The sequence below is a fragment of the Nicotiana sylvestris genome, chromosome 1, assembly GCF_000393655.2.
Source record: "Nicotiana sylvestris chromosome 1, ASM39365v2, whole genome shotgun sequence".
Lineage (NCBI taxonomy): Eukaryota > Viridiplantae > Streptophyta > Magnoliopsida > Solanales > Solanaceae > Nicotiana > Nicotiana sylvestris.
This window is the reverse complement of record NC_091057.1, coordinates 158,262,113-158,281,634: the sequence shown is the minus strand read 5'-3', so window position 1 is coordinate 158,281,634 and position 19,522 is coordinate 158,262,113. Positions and strand designations below refer to the sequence as shown.

Here is a 19,522-nt window from a genome sequence, read left to right as displayed (position 1 = left end):
TTAATTATCTGCAAAATAAATTTCAAATAGCTAGAGTTAAGTGATGAAAGTTAGTTTTTAACTTAATAATTTGCAAAATAAATTTCAAATAGCTATAGTTAAGTGATGAAAGTTTTAAGTAGCTAAAGAATGAAATCTCATATTGGTTTGGCACGGCCACTAGATACGGGTAAAAGTTGTTCTCCATCCTCCCTTGCAACCCAACAGAACTATGAAACTCCAAACAACAATTTTCAGAAACATCAAAAGAACGAAAAACATTAAGAGAAATCAAAAATTAATAAAATAGATAAAGCAACAGCCCTCACACATTCATCTTTAGCAATAACTAATAGATGAAACCCTGCATAATCTGCACAAAGAATAGTGTTAGTCATGCACTAAACTGATGTAAAAGTGCAAATCAGGAAACTCAAACCCCAAGCTGTATCGACTCTTCAGACAACCATGGCATACAAAACAAAATATCATAGCCACAGTGAACTTACACAAGCACTTCATATATACGATAATACTTGCATTGTGGAAAGCACATGCTAATCAACAGCATCAACCCCTCTTTCGTGTTTGCGTGTGTGATTGTGCGCCGGTGTGTGCTTTCTTTTGGTTTTTTGGTTTGGGGGGGGGGGGAGTCTGGGAGGAACAAGAACAATTATTGAGAGCATACAGAACGCTTTGGAGGAGCTTACTCCATTTCGAGGATACAAAATGACATTGCATATCATGAAACAGCTACATTATCGTTCCTTTGAATATTCTAATCAGCTCAACGTAAGGAAACAATAGTTCCAATATGTACAACAACCATCGGACAGCGCCATGATTTGGGCAATCTACGAAGGGGCTTAATGAACAAGTTAGTAGTCGAGCTGGGTTCTAGAGCAGTTGGATGGGCAGGCTAGAGAAAAGCTGCTTCAGGGTTTTGTCTGCAACCCAATGCCCCAGAAAAGAATGGGCCTCCCAGCAGCTTCATATGCCGCTAAAGGCAAGCGGAGAAACGCTCTGACATGGTGATTCCAGATACCAAAAAAGAGTGTAGGGTTAATGAAAGACCTGTCTCGGCTTTGCTCCTCCTCCAATTCAAAAAGGAATATGTAACTCAAATCAGCTGTCATCATCTACTGCACCTATATACGTGAGATCTGTCCTTCTAACCCTTACAGTGCCTTTAAGCCAGTTGGATGCCTTCAAATTGGCATTATCACTCCCACCAACTAAGGTAGAGTTACTTGATGATTGACTTGACCCTGCCCCATCCTCTAAAAGAATCCATGGATCCACCTCAAGATCATTCTCTTGCTGTGATGATACGTGCTTGGCCTTCCCGGACACACTCATGGCAGTTCGTAATAAAGAAACTGGAGTCCTCTGAGTTTGGTTCAAACCATTAGACGAGTGCAATACAGATATTGGGTTGCTGGGTAGAAGGGAACTGAGAGCAGCAGGTGCTACTGATGGGGGCTGACAAGATATTGACCACCGAACAGAAGGGAAAAGAATTGGCATGGCACTTTGGATGCGCCATCTGACTGTCTCGGGAAGCTGCATTCGATCCAATTCATTCTGCACCAATCAAGAATAGTAATGGAGCACTGCCTTGTAACTAACTAACAAACATACATCAGAGCCAGCCAAGGAATGGATAACATCCAAAAAAGACATTCTAAAACATTGGTTAATTGTCCATTTCAAAAGATCCAGGAGAACGTTTTGTTAGGAAATTCACCAACTCGAAAGAATCATTTATTGAGTCAAAATAAGTAAAAAGCATCAAGCGCAGCCAAGAATCTACGGAAAGGGAGCATGGGATACTGCAATGAGCTATGAGAAGAGAGGTACTTTGCTTAAGAAGAGAAGTTACTAGACGTACTTGAAACACTACGACATTGTTAACCATTTTATTGGTAGCACTTGATAACTGTCTAACATGGGCTTCGGGAAGACAGGTTAATGCCAGAGGTTCACAAATATATTTTACAAATCAAGATCTCTCAGAAGCAAATCAGGGTAACAAGTGAGGAGGAGTGTTGAAGACCAAAGATAAATTTAAAAAACAACCCCTCTAGCAGCTAAACTTTTAGATAAGGTGGTCCATATTTAAACAATGAGAATCCCATAAAAATGAGTGTTGTTCCCGTGACGTAATCAACTTCTAAAGTACAAGCACATCACAAAAAACACAACAATTAAAGGCACTTTCCATAGAGGAGTTGTGTGAAAATAGCGCATCAAAACCAACTGACTTGTTGCCCAAAATTATCTTTTATTCTTTGACTAGTAAGCCTTTATCCAAATTATTTCACCTACACTACAATTTTAGAGATCCCATTCCATCGCTATAGCCACCCCAAAAAACTATTTACATGATTTAAGATCCTCTCTCCCTTTCTGTTATGCACATGAAAAAAGAACTCCCAAAAAACCTGTGAGTGGGTTTTGTGTGTCTTTTTTTTTCCCTTGATAGGTAGTTTTGCCATTTCTAATTCTACCCTATACAGCAGGTATTGTCATTTGTAGTTCTACCCCTATACAGCAGAGGATATAAGTACCTCACTTTCTAATTTATATAAGGATTTAATTTATAATTACTAACAATTGTAAATGAATTTTTACACAGGCAGTGAAATTTGACCAGATATAGAAGGTTACTTGCCAATAATATATGCTATAGAAGTGAAATCCTTTATATAATAGTATACGTTTCGAGTAGTTCCCATTTCAAGCATGCGCTGGTGGTGGCTGCATGCAAGGTTCTTTACAAGTGTCCCAATTAGTAAACCCCATAGATAAAAGGAGTCCTCATTTACACCTGAAGTCTTGTTGTACTACTACTTATACTATATCCTATTTAAAAAATATTTTCAATGGCAGGTTAATATGGAGGAGGACAACATTTTATTTACATGCTTTTTCAGTTTGTAAAATATTTCCATTTCAAAGATTACCTTCATCATCAGGTTATCTAACTCAAGATATAGAGGTACTATTTAATTCTACCAGACTCAGCAATTAAAGGTCAAACAAAAAGCAGACCTGGAGATTCTCAGCTCCCTCACGCTCAAATGCAGAGTAGTCCTTGCTAGATTCACTGGATGATTTAGAGCTAGATTTCCCCTTGAGCCAACGTGGTTGGTGGCTACTCAGCAAACCATGCAACAACAGTAATAAACGATCAAAAAGACTTTCCAAGGACATAACAACAGAAGCAGTAGAAGAAGCCTCCACAAGTGAATCTAATTCTCTCTTCGAACTATAAGCTTGATTAAAGAAGTGGCTTGCATCTTCATGCACAATCCTACTTCCAAGGGTACGCAATATAACTGAGGCAAGCATGTATCTCATATTACGCCCTGACGGTTCCCTGACACAGCCAAATATGACGATTAGCATTGTACACACAAAAATCTTCTTACTTTGAAAGACAATATCTGCACACCACAATGGATATATTCTCAAAAATTGACAATTAATGGCAAGCAATTATGCATGTTACATGAAATTAACTTATACCACCAGAACACTCTTATCACTACAGTAGATAAGCAGCAACCTAACATAGAAACTTTATTTAATCGCATAAAACTAAGCTAGCATATAGACTAATCACTATTGAATTCTCAGGGCGTGGTATACTATTATATATAGCAATGGCTTCAATGAAGAAAACCAGAGGACAGAGTCACACAATATTATTACAGATAGTGGTATTTTGAGCAATGGCATAAACTCAACCCTCAATGTACTCTTACCTATCTGCATATATTATAGGGAATAATCTCAGGATAAACTGCAAGCGCAATGACAATGATGCTCGCAAAGCCACGGGTGAAGGTGGTACTGTTTCTGCCGGACCAGAGGCTCGTCTGGCTAACCCAGGACTGCTACCTCTTGTGCCCTTGCGGCTGCTTTTAGTTGTTGGACTTTCAATTCCAGAAGCAATTGTTCCAGCAGGCTTGCTCGCTTCACGAGTAACTGCATTAATCTGTTGCTCAATGTGGTTCATCTGTTTTATCATATCACTAGCAAATGTGCTTCTTGAATCATCTGAGGCTTGATCAAGACAAGGGAGAATTAAATCAACAAGAGCTCTCTCGGTGACATGCTGCTGACGGACAAGGAACCCTTCAACATCAACAGTATGGCCAGACCCCTTCACAGGCCGTTTCAAGGTAGTCCCTTCATCCACCACTTCTCCTTCTTCTATGGAGGAAACTTCAGATTTGAACTTCTCTCCCTTGCTTGTTGTGGGATCAGAGTTGGAAGGACACCATCCCCACGGCTTCCAATACTGAGCTCTAGTTGAAAGACCTTTACTTACAGCAATATTAATGAGCCGTTGACGAACAGATTTCCTTCCAAAAAGCACATCATGGCCTCCTAGAAACCATTTGGCCTGTAATAGCATGGAATCCTCAAGTGACCTCCCCAAAAGATGTACAACTTCAGAAAAAAGTGGAGCAGCATCAGGTCTAACAAGCAACCTGGTAAGGATCATTTCAATAATGTTGCTCTCGTTCTCAGAGACCGATGCTTTATCAGTGTTGGGCGAGAGGGATCTTAAAGCTTCAACTAAAGAGAGATCATGGCCCTCCAGTTTCTCAATTACAGCTTGCTCGTTTAAGAGGAGCCTGAGCTCAATCCATTGCCAATGAAACTTGGCAGGCTGCAAGGTATCCAAAATGTATACGAGCTTATCCAGAAGTTTTGTCTCATTTTCAGCACCATGAAACTTTGACTCTCCTTGTACTCCCACCTGATTTCCATCATCCTGTTTAACAATTGGCTGAGGTATTCTACAATCAATAAGGGCGTTTAGGAAAAGCCGTGCACGGAGTGGCACAAAGGCAGAAGTCTTCGTGCGCAAGTCAACACCACTTGCTTCTAACAGGGATGCAAAATCAGAATCAACAGTATCCGCAGCTATGAGGTCATAAAGACTATGTGTGTCTCTCAAACATACTTCACGAAATGGCAAGTGCTTTATAACATCACCAAAAGCCAACAATAAAGAGTGATGTAATTGTTGAACCTCATCACGAGTCCCAGAACTTGCATTTAGAATCAATGGCCTCCACAGAACAAATGCAAACATTGAAAATGCAGGAGGGAAGACCAAGTTCAAAGGTAGCATCCGCTGCATTCTACATAGGGCCAGAATAGAAGCTTCACCCAGAAGGTCTACAATAAATCCATCAGAAACTGTTCTACAGTTCCCCACAAGCACCCTAAACCAGTGGACAGAAACTTCAGCCAAACTATCTGCCTTTAATGTCCCAACTGAACGTGCATTCCCATTTGAATTGGACCTCATACTCCTCATAAAATGGACAACGTCCAAACCATCCTTCAATCTGAAGAGAGAGACCATCCTCTCTAGGCTAGCAACTCCCTGAAGAATTGCCCCGATAACAAGTGCAGACACAGCTGCAGATATTTTTGCAGCCCGCCCAAGAGCTACTCTACTTGAATTGTTTAGAATATCACTGGACGGATTAGAATCATTCAATTCCGGAGAGAGCTGAAACTGAGAACGAGGAGCTTTTCCAGGAGCAAAAACTGGTGCAAGGGCAGAGGACGTTTCAGTGGCAAGAGCAACTTCAAAGACACGGCTTTGACGCTCTCCAAGAGCTTCCTTAAGTATACAAAGACATATTACATGAATGCGTAAGATGCACCGTGCAAAATGCAATGAAGCAGAAGTGGAAGAGAAGCTCAGGTGATTATTACTGGCAGTCAAATCAGGTATCTTCGCTATGACTTGCCCGATATTACAAACAATTGCAGATATAGCAGAGGAAACCAATGTTGGATCTCCTTCCTGAGCAGCACCACCTGTCTGCCTCATGCAATCCATTAATCCCATTACTATCTGCTGACCGATCTGATAGACATCTTCCCATTTTTGGAATCCAGGAATTTTCCCAGAGTTGGGCCCAAAAAGCTTTCTGTCTTTGCCATAGAAATAATTGACAGCTTCATCAACCTTTTTTTGCACAATGTCTCTCATGCTCAAACCAACCCTAGATACCCGAACACCAGTTATCTTCTGCCGGAAGTAATCATCTGGATCCTGTACTCCCACTGGGACACCAAGTGGATATCCAAACTCTCCATCCAGCAGTCTTCCAGATTCAACTTCAGAAGCAAGTCTCTTGTCGAAGGTTGACTTGACAGTCTTTTCCCATTCAGTAACACTCCCGACACTGCCATACTTCTTTAAGAGGTACCGCGCATAGATTACGGTTGGTGAACCTGAAACTCTTCCATTTGATGTAAGAATAGCTTGAGCACGACGCATTACCACTGACAATGTTTCGGGAATAAGGTCTGCAGCAACAATGATGCTTTCATACCTGAACCAAAGACATAATAGGAGGTAAGGTTAAACAGCAGAAACCACAGAATAATTCAACCAGATAACAGAAGACAAAACATATATCTCGTGACATTTACCATAAATCTGACTTCATTCATAACACAGCTAATGAAGCAGACTAAAATAGGTATTTATTTAAATAATTACAGAAGGTGCCGGCTTATATGGCAGAAACATGGATAACATGTAAAAGCCACAACACGGCCAAATAGAACAAATTTGCATATGGAACATCCACACGTAAAGTATTAAGAACAAAACTATAAGCTAGTGCAAGGCCAGACAACCTTGGAATATGCTTTCCGTTTCTTCAACAGGAAACAGGGAAAACCCAACAACAAAAATTGTTCAATTTAATCCAATAGAAGTGCTAACAGAAGAATGAAAACTATCTGAAGGTATAAACAACCTAAGTGACATACAACATAAAGGAAGAAAAAAAGCTTTTCAAAAATGCAGACAAAAGCAGAACAAAAGATATGTTAATTTAGGTCCGCATATAGCATCCATACAAGAAAATATATTTGTGCCTCAAGTATACACAAAGTTGCACCACAAGATTTTTGGCGTACATGACGGCACAAACTTATCATTCTAAGAATCCAGAAAGATGCATTCATCTCATATCAAAGTTGTGTAACAAGTGGAAAACAAGCTTTATCTGTACATACGGGACTCCACCATCCAAATTGATCTACCAATACTCAAGAAACTTCATAAATAATAATGCCAAAAGAATTGGAATGTGATATACACATGAACATAAGAGATTTAACTTATCACAGTCAGGTTTGGTAATTTCCCCTTTACATTGAGAAAATGTATTTTCTACCCTATACGCCAGATGCAGCAGGGCTTCACAATGCATAGAGTAACCAATCTAACTAACTAACAATCAACATACTCTAAACCTGACAAGGAAACAACTGCAGATAAAGAACTAAGGTCACTATCTTAAATGACACAAGTATCTAAAAGGTCACTATCTTAAATGACACAAGTATAGAGCTCACCTCCGCATAGATGATAGAAGATATGCTTCACCTACTTCACATACATTGTTTTCTGCGTTCTTAGGAATTGTTAGAATGTTCCTACTACCATGAACCGTAGCACTGCAGCTGCCAAGAACCTTAGGTAACAACCAGAGAAGAAACATGGCTGCTAAAACAAATTCATCACAAGAATCAATCAGATATAACACTGCTGATAATTCATCTTCTCCAAGCTTCCATCGCACAAAACCACGTTCATCAGCAGCAGAGAATGGTCGACCATATTGACCAACCTTAGTCACAGTCTTCTCGGACTCTTCCACTAGCTGCTTTACAATACCTACCAACCACACAGTTATGGTCCTTTTCTCCATAAAACGTAGCCCCTTCAAAACTTTCCCTATCGAAACAACATCTCCATTAGGCATTCTGGTCCCATCTGCTGACTTTGGAGCAATGCCTTCAATGCCAGACCTATGATGTGGGCAGCTAATCTTACTATCACAAACATGGCTTGTGGATGCTCCCTGACTACCTTCAATCCTGGCTGCAGCCAACTGTGCAAGACTTTGAGTTTTACGGACAACTTTTTGCCGACCCTTAGAAGCCGACTTGGCTGGTTTAGGAGGTGGTTCTGCTCTAAAAGACTCAATGGACTTCTGGCCCTTTCGCATCCACCAAGTCTCTTCATCATCTGATGGATTTAGTGGATAAATCTGGCTGTAAGAGCTTTTCTCTTCGCTTATTTTTTGTTTCTTTGCCCTTCTACATTCTTCACACCCAGGTGTTCCTTCGCTGTTATCCATCCCGTTGCTACCAGAAACAACAGCCTTCTTAAAACTTACTTGAGTTTCATCAACTCCAGTATCTGTTGACGACGAGCTCGGAAGTTGCAGCAATGTTGTAATTGACCCTTTTAACTCTTCAAGCTCAGCACCTCTACCAACAACTTTGGATAACTGAAAGGATCCAGATTCAGAAGATCTCAACTGATCAATGGAGGGTGCGGATAGACTCTCACCAGAGTTAGGACGAGGCTTATGCTTATGGTAAGAACTACCACAAGTAGTGCTGTAGGGATCAATCTTCCCATGAAGAACTAGCTTACGTTCATTGCAATAGACATTCATCACCTCTGAAAGTACATGGGATTCAGCAATTCGAGCTTCTTCTAAAGCATCCTGAACATACTGACCAGGTAAGTGCTTCAAGATTTTACAGTGTCTTTTTTGCTTTGTCGGATCGGAAATAGGTCCATTCCCATCCATCAGTCCGCTAACAATCAGCTGCCTCACGTATGCTTGTGGGTAAAAAATTCCAGCTCGTATAAGTTCGATAATCAGTAGTTGAAGACGCTTGAAACCTTCTGTATTTTGCACTTCATGCTGATCTATCCAGCACACAAGAATATCATGCAAAGGGCTTGGGCTATCAAACATGCCTAAGAAATCACCACATTTTCCACTGGCACACCTTTTATAACAGAGGGGTTCAGAAGCACCACTACCAGGACTTCTACCAGAATAGTTAGTCAGCTGGCCAGGATCTGTTCGAAGATAGTCATTCTTTACAATTTTGTGCTCCCTGAGCCTTGACGAAAGTCCTGCCTCTCTCATCTTCAGTTTCAGAAGCCTAACAGCAATATATATAGCAGAAAAATCTTTCCTCCCAGTGAACTTGATTCCACGGGGTGGTGCATAACGAAAATCCCTGAAATCACAAGTTGCCCACTCACAAATGAAGAAGACGGAACAAATAGACGACAGAGTAACACTCCGGATATACTTAAGCGAGGAACGCAAACAGGAGCTGACTTCCGCAAACCAACAATCATCAATAGAACTATCATGAACATTCTCCAAAAGAAACTTATATGCCTCTCTCAAATCCCCATGTGCCAAAGCCTTATCCAACGCATGTAAAGCTTTGGCAACATTTTGCCCAGGATGGCCGGGTCTTGCAGCCATTGCAAGATTCTGCGCTCGCTTCTGAATTGAAGATACAACACGACTGATGGAGTAAGAATCAGACCGTACCTCAGGGCCTTTATCTCTAAGAAAGTAAGCAACTTCAAAAGGGCCATTTTTAACCTTTCGGGCATCCTCAGTTACCTTCGAGTAAAGACTCCCATCAGTCACCACATTGGTCATCACACATGGTGGCATAGGAAAACAATCCAAAGCAACAAAAGTATCAGGCACAGCCAGCATCAGATATCGAAGCATCTCAGCAAGAGCAGCCATAGTATAAGCCCTACGAGAGTTATCAACAAGGTCAGATCCACCAGGAGAAGGTTCTTGGATGAAACGAATAGCTATTCCCACCAGAGTGCGCACATAGGACTGAGATAAGACAACAGTGTCTATGAAACCATAAATTACAGGCAATAACAACTGCAAAACCCCAAGCAATTCCTTTTCCTGAAAAGAACAAGATCGAAGGCATAATAATCTCATCAAAAAAAGGGACAGAAACTAACTGGCGATTCATTTAACATTTTTATTGAGATTGAAACAGTGTCTAAGCTGACAATACCTGTAGTTGGTTGAGCACCCAATCAATAATAAGTGATGGAATGAGCAACCCTTCTCTTTGATGCCATTGCAAAATGCGCACAACATACCACCATTTAAAATGCAGTGAAGGCTCCTCACAATCGATGGTCCCCAAGGTTGGATCACTCTTGAGCTGAATTGATCCTGCATAACCCATTTGTGGCGACCGATCTCTGATATGCAAAGCAGAATGAACACTGTTTCTTGAAATAAATTCATCCAACAAATATTGCAAATAGTCAATTACATCTTTTGTCCACTGCTCAGAGCGGGAAATATGAGTTTTGTCTGGCACCCCAGATGACATACTGGAAGAGCCAGGACGAACCTGCAAGAATAAACTACAATCTGATCCTTCCCAACGGTACAAATAGTCAAATTAGTTTATGAATCTTGTATCACCTATCAACAAAGACCATTACCTGATTAAGATAAGTTACTTTGACAAACCATGTCGCTCTTAGTAATGGAACATTATTTCTGATAAGAACTTCAAAAAGCGACTTTCTCCTATAACCGTGGGGAACATGATCAGCCAAAGACCTTAGCCGTTTATGCTGTTGGGATAAACCCTGAGAATAAGTGCAAATATTTCATAGTTAATTCCCGTTCAAACTTTCAAATATTTGTTTGTGCAAATAGTACATCAAACATTATATCATAAAAGCTGCAACTACAACCAAAACAACTAGAAGAGGAGTAATAACTGAACTTCCACATCAACAATGTACGCACTTTCCTTTTAAGCTAATCATTTTTTTTAAAAAGACAGTATGTCTATGGCTGCATAAGCAAGGGTAGAAGTGAATATTAAGCATAATAACAGCAATAGAAAGCATAAAGTAAGAGTACGACCCAAGTCAATGACTTCAGCAATATTTTGCTATTAACTTCTGATTGGTGCATTAACCTAGGAATCAAGCAAAATGAGCAAGTAAATGCAAGTGATAGAATATTAACCTGACCGGTAATGTATGAATCTACATGCAATCTCACACATACTTATGTTTTTCTTGGCCAAGAATGGAAAGCAAGTATTGTTGCACCATATTGCTTAAATGCTAAGGATGGGGAAGAAGGTAATGAAGTCATCACAAAAAAAATATTGCATCCAACACACAAAGAAAATGATGGATAACAAAGCAGAGACTCGGATCTAAAATGATGAATAACAAAGCAGAGACTCGGATCTAAGTATTTTCCTCTAGCTGCTGAAAGCTACAAACATGTACTTTTCCAGTCTTCAGTAAAGAGAAACGTAATAGAGTAGAGAAAGAATGCCAACTACATGTGATTAGATACTATATATGTTGGGATGATCTTCTCAAGCAAGAAAAAGCCTAAAAATATTTCAGAATGTTCTCTTCCTTTATGTTGTTCCTGTCATACTGATCCCCAGATGAGGAGAAACAAATTGTTGAAGATCATACTGATCATTAGCCAGCACCCATGTCAAGAACTTGAACTCAACTCCATTGTTTATATATGACAGGGACACCATAAGCACACAAATGAAAAGGACACATTAACTGCTTAGCTAATCGTAATAAATAACCTCATCACGTACACAGCATACACTTTTGTACCATGCTGAACAACTACATATTTAATAACCAATAAGGACATTTCATTGTCATTATTGGTTGGAGAGCCATTTCATGGGTTCCTGATGAGGTGAAAGGATTACCTCAATCCACTTCTTCCTGAACTCTTCTCCACATGCTCTTTGATCAGGAAAAGTACCAGGTTTTGTCAACTGTAAGCCCTCAAGAGGAACTCCATAGATCTGACCTGCCTGTAACGCGAATAAATTCATGTGATCACCAGGTTAGCATCATGCTTTCTGAAAAATACATGTTACATTTTATGGAAAGGACAAATATTATTTCATGAAGTTTTAAAGAAATCAAGAGAATTCAAGCAAAACCCAATCCCTAGTAAAAGATTGCGATGGCATAAGCTCCAAAGAAAGATAAATTCCATCAAGACAAGATATATTACCTTTCGCTTCTGAGCCCGAGACTCATTGATAGCCCTGTGACATTTTCTAATTGCCTGCAAAGAGACAGAAACAGCTAGTCAGTAATTTAAAAATGGCAGAGATACCAACTTCAACAACGGAGTGAAAAACCAAAAAAGGCATTTACACTAGAATAGTCACTAAATTGAACACAAAAAGCAATCCACAGTCCAATTATATAAACTCAAAAGTTTACCTCCTTGCACTTAAATATAACAGGCTTTGTGAAAGCCTGAACCTGAGATAACGATATCTCTCTGGCTTCCTGGCAACATGACAAGCAAAAACCAGTTAGCTAATTAGTGTACCAACCAACCAATCCGAAGATCAAGGAAGCAGAAGAGCTATAAGGCCACAAAATAGAGAAGGAGAACTAAGGAATCAGAAAAATGTAGGAAAAGAAATGAACAAAGAGAAAATTCAATAAGAAGAAAGAGAAGAGGATACTGGTGAAAAAAGGTGTGGATTTCCAGTTGATAGCAAAATAGAGGAAAGCAAAATTGATTAGATATTACAATCACCTACTTTGCACCAAAGATGCTTATAGTTTTCCTATTCTCATAACAAAAACTAGATCATGTTTCTAGTATATATTAAAGAGCACTCTTTACTATGACAAATGCTCATTGCTTTCTAATAGGAAGCTTAGGGGATGAGTCAGGGAAATAAAGCACCAGATCAAAACTCTCCTCTAAGTATTACCCAGATGTGGAACCAGATCACGCATTAATCAGTCAACATAACGTAAAACGCTTGATCGTGAAATAGGCAAGGGGTTCTTTTTTCATCATGGTTGTCTGGTTAAACTGTGGACCATAATACCATTGGAAGGCATATTTCTTATTCCCTACCGTGCATAATGGCTATGCCCTCATTGTAGTCCCGCTATAAACAAATTCTTTAGACAGTACAACTCTTATGTATCCTTTTACCGGCGAACCAAAACCTCAATGCTACTGAATTTTGTATTTCTAGAAAAGTGCCATAATGCAGATATGTATTTATTTGGAGGCAGGAAGAAGAAGGAGTGAATCACTTCTAACATTACCATGCTGGAGCACCTTGATGATGTTTAAATAATAAAGCAGTTAGCTTAAACAGAGACTAGCATACAGAAACGAGTGGAGAAAGATATATATTCATGCAAGAGACCCAAAAAAATTGAAAAGTGCAGAAGGAATACCTCAAGACCTTCAACAGTCTCCCGGTAACCAGATTGGACATATTCTTTGGTCAATGTCTCCTCGGGGCAATTAGGAGTCTGAGGGAGAAAATCAGGTGGCCCAAGTCTGAAAAGAAACCAAAAAATTAGCAAATTTACAGTATTCAACTATCAAAATTCAAAATCGCCAAATTACCTGGAATTAAGATGTTCCTTATCGCACTTCAATTTGTACGGGGTCAGTTGTAAGGGACGCCTGCAAGAGCAAATCAGCACAGCTTAGTCTACCACTTAGGAAACATTAAGCAAGAAAAAGGAAGAGTTCACATTGCATGCTTTCCTGGAATGTCCAATGCAATTCTTATGTGCTTAGAACATGAAATAGTGCAAATAAGCTATTCACAGAACGAATAACCAAAGATGAATTAGGGCTGCATTGACTCCATAAAATAAAAAATATGAAAGAAAAAATTGCGTCTTAGTGTCTTACATAGACACAGTCTATACTTCTCCCTTTTTCATATCCGTGTTGTGTAGTGTCAGTACACAGCAAAAGATAACAACAAATATTATTTCACAGAACAAGATTATGAGAAGACATCCAAGAATTGCATAGAATTGTGAACACACCTATTTCAGATGAAACAGGAGATAATAAGGTGACTTGAGCATATAGTCTGTTTTTTAAACTTATATTTCAAGCAATTGCCCAGCGAAACAAAAATCATCATAAATATTGCTTCATTACTGGAACACCGAGATGTCGTCCTGGCCACCAAGAGATGATATTCAACTTTTCTGTCGGCCTCTAGGAACTCTGACTTGTTGATAAGATGGTGAAAGCAGGAAAATGTGGCTACATGACAATATATGCACCACACAACCTTCAACCTTGAATACAAAAGGGTCAAAAGACAAATGCCGCACTGGATAGACGTTTTATTACCACACTATAAGGACTCCGGGGATTATTTGTGGGTCATTTGGTAACCTGATAAAGGATTGGATAATATAGGGATAAGCATCCTACTAATTCCGTAATTTCGCAATTATATTCCCATAGAAAAGAAAATCAGATAGTAAGAGACTGTTATGTGCAATTGTGCACACATTGGTTCATTCGATTCACTTCCCCAAAACCCTAATGTGGCCACTGCATCTCCTTCCCCATCTTCATCTCCATTGCGGTAACCCTCCACCACAATCCACATCCTAATCTTGGCTGGAGAAGTCTTTGAACTATAACTATTTGTTACTTGTTCTTTGACAGGCAGTTTAGTTTGCATCTGTTATAAAAGAACTACCTCATTTCTTTTTGCTATTTCTTTGTGTTCTGTTATGCTAGCCATTGCGATGCATAAAGCAACAAGTTGATGAACAGCGTTCGTATTCAGGATGATAACTAACAACTATGCCTCAGTCCCAAGCAAGTTGGAGTCGGCAATATGAATTCTCACTTCTTCTTTAAGCTCAAATCATCTCTTCAACGTACCAAAATAAAATAAAACTGAAAGTGAAAAATAAGTTTTATATATATATAAATGTATAATAAAATCATAATAATAATATTAGAAGTTCTCTAACAAGTCTAAAACCTATTCCTAACTAGAAGGTATCACCTATATGGATCTTTTCCTTCCATTGTGCCCTCTCTTTAGCTAGGTCTACATTGATTCATTTGAGAAGATAACCAACTGTAGATAAATTTTCTTGTAGAGTTTGCACTTAAAACAGTTGAAATTAGAGCTTCACAGTCCAATGACTATCAAATAACAATTTGATTTGGGGGGAAATCCCTTCATTAGTCCACCAGTGTGCCAATTGTAGGACATTTCTGTCCGGGCTAAAATAGCTAGGAAACCTACTACTAACCCAATCATTATACTCCATTTTCCCGGGATTATAATGCCGAGACAATAGAAATTCTACTAGACAAACCCTGAATTCACAGAAATTAATGCAATCAAACACAGCATCCCAAGTACGCATGGTAAAAGGTACTTCAATTCACACCTATGATCCATTCTAGTCACATTTTAAAATATTAACTGATAGACTTAACATAGGAGAAAGTGTCAAACATTTCGGCTTCTATTAATTATCTCGGTCTACACTCTATGATTTAGAATTCCCCACTAAATGCTCCACTTTACCTTTGATTTCCCCTACTGTTCCTCCCACCTTGATGAATACATTGACAAAAATGAAGTGACCAAATTCAGGATCATGCACTCATTGACTTCACCTGCAGTTATCCTGCCTTGATGAATTCACAAGCAAAAATAAGGTGAAATTTATGCTGATCTTTATGTCCAATGCTGACAAATGCAGATTTCTTTTACAGGTAAGGCTGACAAGACCAGGTTGAAACTGACAACCATTTTATTACTAAATCTCGTTTCTGGTCTTGTTATGCCTAGGGCAAAAGGGAAAGACGTGCTGACTTCCTCCAAACGTAGTAGTGAAATGAGCATGTGACATGCTATTAAAAGCATGCCCATAAATTACTCCTGCAAAATTCCCACGTTACAAGAGATATTACCTGGAGAAATTAGGCGGAAGGGAGGCTGACTCCACCCGAGATGAATCCCTGGCTGACGAACCCCCAATAGTGCTGTTATTAACTGCACTAGTGCAGCTGCCACCATGATACCTTTGCATCTCTGCAAACTATCACCTGCATGCTGCCTCCAGCATCGGACGACAATAGAATGTATTCTAGTCAAACTGCAAGAACTATTACAACGCAAATTACCAAAAAATATAATAACAAGAACTAGAGCTAGATTTCAAATAAGGCCAAATTCACTGTTGAAGGAAAGCATAATTATGTAAAAACATACATATATATTTAAGTTATGTGATACACACACACACACACTCTCTTAAATATATGTGTGTATTACATTATTGGCAGTCCCCTATGAAAACTTTGAACAGCCCGCTCCCTTTCCTTATATACAATTGAATTCAACCTTCAGAGAATTTGCTTTCACGAGTTCCAACATGGTAGCATGATATAGACAGTCTCATTGGCAAGCAAGGAAGAAAGAGCAGTGTTTGTCTCCTATTCCAAGATAAATCTAGAATTTAGAAGTTTTCTTCTGCCACTATAAAAGGTATATTGGTAGAAGAAAATGAACATCTACTTCTGATTATATATCTTTACACCATATACAGCACTTTGACAGAAGATCATGGATTTCTAATTCCTAGATTTATTTACTTTTTTTTCGAGAAAGGTAACAGTTCGAGTTCCTAGATTTATTATAACTATGAACATACATAAATTTGTCATTGTTAACGGAATTGCAAATTTCTCTCTGTGCTTCCGCAATATTAAGTTTATTGCCATGGTTACTAACTTTAACTTGGAAATCTAATAGACACAATGGTCCACCAGGTGATTCCAAAACCATTTACACCTTAAAGTGAACACCAATTTCCTTTTATAGGTCCCGAAGAGATGCTTATTCCACAAGGAATTAACACATGATTAATAACTTCCGTGATGGTATTCAAAACCCCATTCTAAGTCCAGATTATTTAACTAGTAAACCTAGACAACAAGCAATTATAAACAATACATGTTAATTAACTACAAAATGTCACTGCAAAGCTAAACCTTGAACAGCAAAAAAGTAGTATGTCATTTGGATTGAAGTAGCTCTGAGAAGTTTCTGCTTAGACGACGTTCAAGTACATCCACCTAATTGACCTTCTCTACAATCGTTAAACTGAATTCAGACATTTTTTCCAACAGTAAAAAGCAAGATATATGAAACTACAAAATGAACCATCATAGAATTCTAAGGACTCCTATAGCATCGTCAAGAAGTTTGGAATGCTACATGATATACAGGTATCATATGAACGTAGCAAGAGAAGAATGAAGCTGATAGCTCTAGCTTAATTAATTAACAATGTGGAACTCATATAAAAATAATATTTGTTGTTCTTAACTCAAGATGACAACCATTTACAAGCAATCACGTATTGCCGTGCATTCAGCAACGGGCTTCAATCGAGGGTTCAAATGGAAACTAGCATTTGAAAATCCACTAGAAGTATTTTTAAATAAAAAAAAGCACAATGTCGTTATGTGTAGTAGCTTAGGCCTATAAGAAAAGTTCACAGATAGCAGAAATTGGAGCAAGTGCAGCAACTAGTAAGTTAGCCTTCTTAACCATTCACCGAAAATTTAGCATAGCCAATACTGACGCAACAATTTAAAAGAATGTTAGTTGATGACCTCCTAAAATAGAAACTTTGTAGTATAATAATTCAAAATTTTCGTTCACCAGAAGTCCAAGAAACTACTTACTAAAAAATCCCAAAACTAATGCAAGCTGAGTTAATCTTAAGACAGTTATTCAACCATTTCTCAACAATCCAATGATAGCAACAAATCCCACTAATCCACATTGGACGACTTGCAGTCAAGAGTGTGATCAAAGGCGAAAAGCGCAAAAAAGCTCAAAGTTTTATTGGGGCTTTAAACGCAAAGTGCAAATAATGTGTGGGCTTTAATGAAGAAAGGCGCAAAGGAAGAAAAGCTACAAATATGTATGTGTAGTCAAAAACTAATATCTATAAGCATGAATACCAAATATAAGGACAAAGAAATTGAAGAAATTTACGATAAAGTGAAATATCAATTGTTTAGTATCGCCTCTTTAGGATTATGCTCAATGGAAAAGTATGACATAGAGCCTTGATGAGAATACTGAAGCGCCCGCTAAGTGAGGCGAAGCGCTCAACATGTTTTGAGCCTCGCTTCAGGGCTTAAGCGCACTTTAAGCGCACCTTTGATAACACTGCGGCAGTCAAAAGATATACAATGACAGTCGGGAAAAGTAAGAGAAAAAACTAGATCCACCAGCAGTCTACTTCAAGGGTTTAGAGAAGAGCAAAGACCCCCCACAAGTTCTAATCGCTAATAAGCTCTTGTTCCCAAAGTAATCAAAGCTTTCTCTCAATACCAAAAGATGGTAAATAAATAACAGAACTACCAAAATAATTACCCACTATTACAGTAATGTCAACTAATCAATCAACTAGGCTTTATCGTGGTTGACTATATGAATCCTTTATATCTACCACTCTATTTAGGCACATTACATTCCAACTCCAAAATAATACTCCATATCTTTTAGTAGCAAATTAACTAGAGGTTCTCTAAATGGCAAGCTTACACGTGACATACAAGTGCTAGAAAAGACCACTAATATTACAGTAATCTGACGCCCAAGAAAACCAATCCTCTTAAACCCAAAAGGGAAAAAAAGTAACTAACTATTTGAGGGCAAAATCAATTCTCAATCCTCTAAGTAGCTTCATTAGCATTAGCTGAATAAATAAGCATCTACTAAAATGCACAAATTTTCACAATTTCGAGGGGGGAAATCAAACTCAATTAGCTATTCCGGGAAACAGAGCTCTAAGAATTTGAAATTTTCAGCAGTTATTTGATTATGAAAATTAGATCACCTGAATTAATCAAAGAAACACCAAGAACCGTGGAATCTACCACAGCCAATCACTGCTGATTCTCAAAATTACTTGGGTTTGAAAAAAGATGGGGTTTTGAAGCTGAAAGTGAAAGCTAGGGTTTTGGTCCCCAACTCAACAAAAAAAAATCGAAGATTACGAAGCAAAAGATTCAGATTTCAAGTGGAAAGATAAAGGCTTTGTAAGATTTAGGGATTGAATAGGAATTTTTATCGAACGAATCGTATAATAGATGTAGTACTATTTTTGTTGTATGTATAGGTTTGATGTATAGATATATAGATATAGAGAGAGAAAGTCTAGAGAGAGATAGGAACAGATTTGAGTTAAATGTTTTAGTGAGAGAAAGAAAGAAGGCTCTTGGATTTGAGGAAAGCGTGGGGGGTGGGGGTTTTGACTCTTTAGTTTTGCTGATGATGACGATGGTGTGCACTTGTGTTTTCTTTGTTGCACTTCTATTATTGGTAATTTTAAGAATTTAACTCGTAAAAAATCAAGAATCTTACTATAACAAGATTTTTAAATTTTAGAATTTTTTAGATAAGATAGAATTTTTTGTCCGGGTAACTTATATATAATTTAGCTTTGATGTTCCTAGAATGATTACATCAGGAAATTTGAATGTCTAATGTTCTTACGTATTTTACTTCCAAGATTAACGTAAATACGTAATCTTTAATAGCTAGAAGGAGAATCGAAGATAAAAAGATATAGCAGGAGACAACTAAGTTAGTTAAAAACTTAAAACATACAAGATATTATCATATTAATTTTTATATGTTAAAAGTTTTTAGTTAAAATAGGATTTTGTGAAAAGTATAAGACACTCTAAATTTAATATTATGCCTATTTTACATGAAGTGGAAATTCCCATATTATTGTCAAGTTTGATTTATGTCTTAT

The 19,522-nt window shown here is 38.3% G+C and overlaps 1 protein-coding gene across 4 annotated transcripts; it reads right to left on the bottom strand.

Annotated features, from left to right (window-relative positions):
- Positions 1–693: 693 nt before the first annotated feature.
- Positions 694–18,992, bottom strand: LOC104210317 (mediator of RNA polymerase II transcription subunit 12). Of its 4 annotated transcripts, none has more exons than XM_009759188.2 (13): positions 18,599–18,992; positions 15,651–15,844; positions 13,305–13,364; positions 13,130–13,235; positions 12,143–12,211; positions 11,928–11,981; positions 11,614–11,721; positions 10,349–10,498; positions 9,907–10,254; positions 7,390–9,791; positions 3,750–6,353; positions 3,034–3,361; positions 694–1,563 (listed from the first exon to the last, which is right to left on the bottom strand). In XM_009759188.2, the coding sequence occupies exons 2-13, from the start codon at positions 15,767–15,769 to the stop codon at positions 1,105–1,107; spliced, it is 6,807 nt and encodes a 2,268-aa protein (XP_009757490.1). In that variant the 5' UTR covers positions 15,770–15,844; positions 18,599–18,992; the 3' UTR covers positions 694–1,104. The 4 variants fall into 4 exon arrangements, with proteins under 4 accessions (XP_009757490.1, XP_009757489.1, XP_070026254.1 ...); XM_009759187.2 differs by having other exon boundaries at positions 15,651–15,835; XM_070170153.1 differs by having other exon boundaries at positions 15,651–15,796.
- Between the last annotated feature and the right edge of the window lie 530 nt (positions 18,993–19,522).